The following is an 8,347-nucleotide window of genomic DNA, read 5'->3' as shown; positions in this document are numbered from 1 at the left end:
AATGAATGGTTTACACCTGCCAGCTTATATTTCCTCCATCTGGCTGCTTTTCTTTCTACAAAACAGGAAGTTACATTATGGAACAGTTATTTTAACGAGTTGTATTTATTTATCACCTGACGAGATGCATCTGCACTGCCAGATGCTCCTGAGGAAACGATGCTAGATGTGTCGAAACAATTGTCATGATTGATGATAAATTCTCATATATTCCATCTCCCATCTTCATTTTTCGCAATCAGACTTCATATGGCCCTTTGTGGGGTCCATATAAGATTTTATTGTTAAAATTTATGTGCAATAAACTGGTTATACTTCTACATATACATGCCTTATTTTCATACTTCTTTGCATTTATATCGTCATACACACACACACACACACACACACACACACACACACAGATATATATGATATATATATATATTTATAGGCTGTGCACCTTCATAAGCCATAAACAAAGATCAAAATAGCATGCATAATTAGTTGCAGCCCCTTCCACACCTCACTGCACCCACCCTTGACTTTATTTACCTTTAACTGATGGTTGTATCTCTCTCTCTTCCTCTCTGTTTTCAGCCACCATCTGTCAGTAATGCCTGACATTCCAAGAACACCAGTTCACAGTTGCAATGTTGAGATTGTCCGACGTGGAGCACTGGTTCTCTTCTGTGATTATGTGGTTCGTCTCACTCTTTATTTGCTCAGTTTTCTTTGTATGTGTGCATATGTGTGTGTATATATATATATATTTGTGGGTACCCCTGTTTAGACATCTTGTGGTAATTGTAAATGAACATCCATCATCATACACAAGGTTATTTCATTTCCAGTCTTCCATGAGAAACATGTCTAGCCATGGTGGAAATATTACCTTGCTTGGAAACAAGTGAAGGTTAGTGACAGGAAGGGTACCCAGCTGTAGAGTTTGCCTCAGCAAATTGTGTCTGACTCATGCAAGTTTGGAAAGCTAGCTAGTTTGTTAGTTCTCTCCATGCTGTGAGGCACATAAATCTGCAATACAATTATCTCCAAGCAGCTCTGTTTTCTGCCACTGTTCTGGTCCCATTCTGGCTTCTCCACTCTTCTTGTCTCATCTCATCACATAGAAAAGTGGACATTAAATGATGATGATGAGGAGGAGGAGGCTGCAAAAGTCAGAAACAGTACACCTAAGCATCGAGTTATTCTTAGACTGGAAACCTAACTCAAATACTTACCACAAAGTGAGCTATACTAAAGGCATTCAAGAGTCAAGGGCTTGTGTGAACCTGGTAAAAGATTGTCTCTACTACCCTAAAACAGGCACAAGCTACCTTTGGATTCTATACAGTTTCTATTTGGCCAATGTCACTCCCAAGACTATGGTAGAAGACACTCAGACAAGGTACCATGGAGTGGGATTGAACATAGAACCATGTGATTGTGAATTGAACTTCTTAATCATGTCTCCTTACTCCCCCCTCTCCTTGAGCTGCGTTCAAACCTCCTGCTTTTATTTTATGCTGTAACATTTTCGATTTCTGTTGATCTTTTCTCTCCTTTCTATGATTTGATTGAACTAATTATTTAATGACTAACGATTGAATTTTTTCTAGTGTGAGAACTTGACAGATGCTGAACACATGACTCAATTAATAATCAATCATGTTAACGATCTGGTGGAACTATCACATGAATCTCCTGTACAAGACTTAGTCAGGTCAGGATTAATATTCTTTACTGAAAATTAAATTTATTCTTATTCCCTTTATAAATCTTTATCACTGTAAAAGCTTACGCGTTGTCAGTAACAATATTATTTACCCCGACTGAGGGCAGAATTAAAAGATTGAAGAACAGAATAGAATTTAGGACATGATTAATTTAAGGACATAATTAATAGAATTAAGAGCATAATTAATAGTATTCTTTTCTACTTTAGAGACAAGGCCTGAAATTTATGGGGAGGAGCCAGTCGATTAGATCGACCCAGTGCGTAACTGGTACTTAATTTATCGACCCTGAAAGGATGAAAGGCTAAGTCCACCTCGGCGGAATCTGAACTCAGAATGTAAAGACAGAAGAAATACCGCTAAGCATTTTGCCCGGCGTGCTAACATTTCTGCCAGGTCACCACCTTTTTTAAAAATATTCTTTTCTACTCTAGGCACAAGGCCCAAAATTATTTTGGAGGAGAGGGCCAGTCGATTAGATCGACCCCAGTACGCAACTGGGGCTTAATTTATCGACCCTGAAAGGATGAAAGGCAGTCAACCTTGGTGGAATTTGAACTCATAATGTAAAAAACAGACAAAATACTGCTAAGCATTTTGTCTGGTGTGCTAACATTTCTGCCAGCTTGGCTAATTAATAATATTCAGGGGATAATTAATAGAATTAAAGATAGGATTAATAGAAATGAGGACATGGTTAATAGAATTAAGGATATATTGTCATTTAATGTCTGTTGTCATTGATAGATGAATGACAGAATCAGTAAAATTGATTTCTTGTGGCAATTGATTTCTTCCATTTACCATTCTCCTGTATTTTATATTGTGTGTAGTGCAATTCACCGAAACTCTGCCGCCAGTGGCCTGTTCATCCAAGCTATACATTCCAGGTTTGAGAACTTGACTAAGGTAAGATAGCTTTATGTACTGATAATACTCCATTTGCTGAGAGGAAGAATGTGTGTGTGTGTGCATATATGAGTGTGTGCCTGTGTGTACAAAAATTTTGTGTGTGCATGTGTATGGGTATAGATGTATATATACTTATACATGTGTTTATATATGTGTCTATGTGTGTGATAGTGAAGGTTTTGGTAGGATCACAATGTCAGTGCTCCTTTCCTGCCACCTTCTTGGTGCCAGTTCTGATAGTGAGGGATACAGAAGGGCTGCAACAAATACCACAAGGCATTCTGTCCTCTGCTTTAATCCTTCTGTTAATTTGTCACTTTTACTTTCTCAATTAACACATACAACGCAATGGGCCACGATCGTGGCCCAGATAGAAGCATTTAATTTATGGATGTTTGTTTGGGTCTAATGTCACTCAAACGCACCAATACCCACCAGAATGCAAGAGGTCTAATAGTTTGACTAATGACTTTTCAGATGATGTAAAACTTACCACCATTATATACTAAAAAGATATTTTAACTATTTTTTGATTTTTATGTGTGTATGGTAGTCTCATTTTCATTAAAATGTGCTCAGCGAGTCCATGCTATGTAAGTGCAAATCCCAGCGCTTTATGGGTTAATTATGTTCTGAGTTCAAATCCTGCCAAGGCTAACTTTGCCCTTCCTTCTTCTCAAATCAATGAAATGGCAGAGTTCTTGGTTGTAATACCTGTGGTAAAAGTACATTTGCTAAAGGTGTTATGCACTAGGATTGAACTTAAGATCCCATGGTTGTGGAGTGAGCTTCTTAATCACACAGCCGTCCCTTGCAGCAGTAGAATGATTGATAATGATTGATTGATTGGTTGATTGACGATGGTGATGAACTCCATGTCAACCTTAATGGAGCAAACTGTAATCAAAGACATTCCAGTTGTGACCATCTTGTCATTTTTGTATATTGAGGACTACAATGTTCAATGAACATACAAATGACCTTTCTGTCTTGTGACATTTTTTATTCATCTATTTTTGGAGCATCTTTCTGGCTTTCCAGCTCCTGTCAAACTGTCCAACCCATACCACCATGGAAAACAAATGTTAGATGATGATGATGATCATGATCATGATCATGATATTGATTTATTTATTTGTTTATTTGTAGCCATCTCTTGTGAAGAAAACTCTGCAGTGTTTAGAAGCGATCCACCTGAGCCAGAGCGGTGCACTTTTGACTTTGCTAATTGACAAATTCCTGCACACACACCATTTATCTGTGGCCCGCATTTGTGACAGTATTGCCTGCAGACGGCTTGAGACACTTCTTGCAGAAGTGGTTGAAGTAAGTTCTTCTTGCTCTGATATGATTGATTCTTTTCTCTGTAATGCATGAACGTGACTACAGGACATGGGAACTTGCACATGGATACGCATACATGGGGTCAGATGGCATACATTTACATTTGAATTCTTTTGTGAACCGTCTCGGACAATTATGCATGTATGCGTACAGATATTTTTTATCTTTTACTTGTTTCAGTTATTTGACTGTGGCCATGCTTCAGCGCCACCTTGAAGGGTCTCATACAATAAATTTGGCTCCTGTGCAGGTGGCACGTAAAAAACACCTGAAATCGGTGCTTCTCATATCTTCCTGTATATATTTACATCAGTCTTTGTAGCTAATTAATTATACCTCTGCGTTTGTAATTCTTTGTGGATGTTTGTTTTAGGAAAGCAGTAACCAATTACCATTAGAAGACTTGGAGAAACTAGTGCAGTTCATAAAAAACAATGGACTAGCTAAACGGTAAGTATTTTCTTCTTGAACATGGTTTGTATTCTGTAGTTGTTGAAATAATGCTTTAATGAGGTTGATAGGTTCTGTTCACTTGTCTCTTAAGGATGATGCTCCGGTATGAGTCTGTGGCTGTGTGGTAAGAAGTTTGCATCCTAACCACATGGTTGCAGGTTCAGTCCTACTGTGTGACACCTTGGGAAAGTGTCTTCTACTATAGCTTCAGGTTGACCAAAATCTTGTGAGTGGATTTAGAAGACAGCAACTGAAAGAAGCCCATCATGTGTGTGTGTGTGTGTGTGTGTGTGGTAAGTGAAATCAGTCATCCATACATACAAGCTTGTCTTTTACAGGTACCAGTGCCATGTAAAATGCACTCGTGTCACTGCTGTGTAAATGCACCTCTGCTGGTAGCACATTAAAAGCATCCAGCACACTCTGGAAAGTGGTTGGTGCTATTAGCAAGGGCCTCCAACCATAGAAACCATGCCACAACAGACAATTTGTTGTTTGGACAGCTCCCTGGCTGGCCAGCTCCTGTCAAACCGTCCAACCCATGCCAGCATGGAAATGGACATTAAACAATGTTGATGAATATTATACATGCATGAAGGAATGTGTGTGTGTGTGTGTGTGTGTGTGTTTATTATTCTGTCTGTAAACATTCACCATCATTGCTCTTTCTTATAACTTTGATTGTTTCATAGTCATGCACGGTTGGCCTCTCTTCTGAGCAAATTCCATCAAGTTCTCTGCCCAACCAACAGCTGTAATTTATCTCCTGAAAGAACACACCCGTTATCTTTACCAACACCACCTGTTGCAGATATCACCGTTGACAAGGTAAGCTAAGATTTAAAGTAAATTATTCTCTTAACTCCAATTGGCTCTGTTATTAAAACTTGACTCGTTTTGATAATAAATCACCTCTCAACATATTCCAGACCTTTAATTATTTAACTAATTACTGCTGTTTATAAAAATTTTAAATCATGAAAAGAAATCATTTTGAATTTTTAAAAAATATTAAATAGTGAATTATAATCTAATTTGGAATTTTTTTTTTATTTATTTAAAAAACCCCATTAAAGCCATTTCCCAGTTATATGATTTCTTGCACTTTTAAAAGAGAAATAAACCTTTTGCTGTTTTCTTTGCAGGAATGGTATCTATCTGTTGTTAAGGATCAATGTTTTGGCGCAGAACCCAACACAAGAGAATGTGCCCTGCTCTTACAAAAACTTGACTATGCTGATATATTGACAGTTATCATGGCCAAGGTACAAATTCTTGTACAACGCTTTCTTTTCTTTTTTTATTTTAAAATCTTTTGTTTTCATTATTGATAACGTGTGAAGGCAGTGAGCTAGCAGAATCGTTAGCACACCGGGCGAAATGCTTAAAGGTATTTTGTCTGCCATTACATTCTGAGTTCAAATTCCGCCGAGGTCAACTTTGCCTTTCATCCTTTCAGGGTCGATAAAATAAGTACCAGTTACGCACTGGGGTCGATGTAGTCGACTTAATCCCTTTGTCTTTCCTTGTTTGTTCCCTCTATGTTTAGCTCCTTGTGGGCAATAAAGAAATAAGAAACCTTAGCACGCCAGGCGAAATGCTTAGCGGTATTTTGTCCGCCGCTATGTTCTGAGTTCAAATTCTGCTGAGGTTGACTTTGCCTTTCATCCGTAGTTGAAAAGCAAGCTTCTTACCACACTAGACAAAGTACAACTTCACACACATAAAAAACAAAGAAATAGCATAAATACTCCTCCAAAACTCCCAGTTTGTAGTCTAGAGGGTATTGTCATAGTTGTTTTGTTCTTATATTCATTGCAGGAGTTCAGCCCTTCTATTTTGAAAGAGTGCATCTCATTAGGCACCTTATGCACTCTTGAACAACACCGCATGGACGAGATGTCGTCATGTTTACGTGGTGAACCTGTGAATATGTCCCGTTCGTCCGAAGTCACATACGAACCCCTGTTCCAGGCCGCCCAGCTCATGCTCTTCCGACACATTAACAGCGTGATTAATATGCTCCCTGTTCCACACCAGGTAACTATTTTTTACTTTCTACCCCCTTTTTTTTTTTCTTTGCCTTATTTAACCATTTTTCGCTGTCCCTAGTTTGAATCCTGTCTGGCATTAATCTATACATAACTCTAGTTTGTTTTAGCCATGGCAACTAATGCCAGACTGGATCATCATCATCATCATCATTATCATCATCATCATCATAATCATTTAATGCCTATTTTCCATGCTGGTATGGGTTAGACGGTTTGACTGCAGCTGCAGAGCTGCACCAGGCTCTTTTTTGGGTTTGGTTTCTATGGCTGGATTCCTTTCCTAACATCCAGTCATTTTGCAGAGAGGGCCCTGCATGCCTTTCATGTGTCACCAATACAGGTGCCTTTTACGTGGCACCGGCACAGAGGCCTTTTATGTGTCGCCGGCACTGGGGCCTTTTTACATGTCACTGGCATGGGTATGTAAATATTTTTGTTGATATCATAAGAATTGGTTAACTTTTAAGAGAATGTAAAATAATTCTTTTGCTGGAACAGTGGATCTCGAAGCACAGCACATAAAGCTATAAATAACAGCATTAAATATTGGGTTGAAAAATTCCTTTTGGGCAGAAAATCAAAGGTTATTTGTGGGATATGAATTCACATCTGTAGACAGCCTTCAAATTTTTCTATCCAAAAAGGCTTTTTTTAACCCAATATTTACAGGAAGGCATGTGGCTTAGTGGTTAGGGCATTCAGCTCATGATTGTGAAGTTGTGAGTTCAATTCCCACTAATGCATTGTGTCCTTGAGCAAGACACTTTATTTCACATTGATCCAATCCACTCAGCTGGCAAAATTGAGTAGAACCTGTATTTCAAAAGAGCCAGCTTTGTCACAGTCTGTGTCACACTGAACCTCTCTGAGGACTATGTTAAAGGTCCACCTGTCTGTGGGTTACTCAGCCACTTGCTAACATTAATTTCACAAGCCAGCTGTTCTGTTGATTGGATCAATTCTAACACTCATCGTCGTAACCGAATAAGTGCCAGTTATTTATAGCCTTATGTGTGCTTCAAGATTCTCTGTTCCAGGACAGTAAATGTCTTTTTGTCAGAAAAATTTGAATCTTCTGTGAAATCTATCTTCAATGTTTCATTTTCTCTCTTTTTTTTCTTCTTCACCCCCTCCTTTTTTTCAGGTCCTTGTTGATTTCCCCCCTCCTGGAATTCCTATGAGTCCTTGTGAAATCCAATACCAGGAGAAGATGGAGGATTTCTTTATAGATGCTGCCTGGATGGATGCTGTGTTCCAGTTTGCTGCCTCACTGCTGCAGTATCTGCAGTCATTGATGTTGTTTCCATGGCAGCCGGCAGTGCCTCAGGAGTCACAGACAGACGTCTGTCGGTTTATCATACTAACACTAGAGGTAAGCACCTGGCTGTTGACTCTTATTCTTGTCACCATGGTTACCACTATCACCCCCACCACCCACTCACAACTGTCACCACTGCTTTTGGCCTCCTTAACCCCTAATTCTAATTGTAAACCATAGGAAAAGATAATTTTTTAGACCCTATTATGAAATGAAATAGAGTAAATACATGGTTTAGATCTTTATCTTTTACTTATTTCAGTTTAGACTGTGGCCATGCTGGGGCACTGCCTTGCAGAATTTTTAATCAAATGAGATTGGAGCCTGGTGTAGCCATCCGGTTGCACCAGTCCTCAGTCAAATCGTCCAACCCATGCTAGCATGGAAAGCGGACGTTAAACGATGGTGATGATGATGATGAATTGACCCTAGTACTTATTTACTTTTTTTAAAAACCTGGTATATCATCATCATCATCATCGTTTAACGTCCGCTTTCCATGCTAGCATGGGTTGGACGATTTGACTGAGGACTGGTGAAACCAGATGGCA

The 8,347-nt window shown here is 38.9% G+C and overlaps 1 protein-coding gene across 1 annotated transcript in view; it reads left to right on the top strand.

Moving 5' to 3' along the window:
- LOC106883334 (huntingtin) overlaps window positions 1-8,347 on the top strand; it is a 71,542-nt gene that overhangs the window by 45,645 nt on the left and 17,550 nt on the right. Inside the window, exons 33-41 of the mRNA XM_052973011.1 lie at window positions 580-682; window positions 1,599-1,702; window positions 2,549-2,624; window positions 3,777-3,953; window positions 4,345-4,421; window positions 5,117-5,252; window positions 5,570-5,689; window positions 6,246-6,464; window positions 7,623-7,850. Coding sequence (XP_052828971.1) covers window positions 580-682; window positions 1,599-1,702; window positions 2,549-2,624; window positions 3,777-3,953; window positions 4,345-4,421; window positions 5,117-5,252; window positions 5,570-5,689; window positions 6,246-6,464; window positions 7,623-7,850 — 1,240 coding nt within the window. The remainder of the gene's footprint in view (window positions 1-579; window positions 683-1,598; window positions 1,703-2,548; window positions 2,625-3,776; window positions 3,954-4,344; window positions 4,422-5,116; window positions 5,253-5,569; window positions 5,690-6,245; window positions 6,465-7,622; window positions 7,851-8,347) is intronic.

This window comes from Octopus bimaculoides, chromosome 14, assembly GCF_001194135.2.
Source record: "Octopus bimaculoides isolate UCB-OBI-ISO-001 chromosome 14, ASM119413v2, whole genome shotgun sequence".
Classification (NCBI taxonomy): Eukaryota; Metazoa; Mollusca; class Cephalopoda; order Octopoda; family Octopodidae; genus Octopus; species Octopus bimaculoides.
This window is presented reverse-complemented; position numbering and strand designations above follow the sequence as displayed.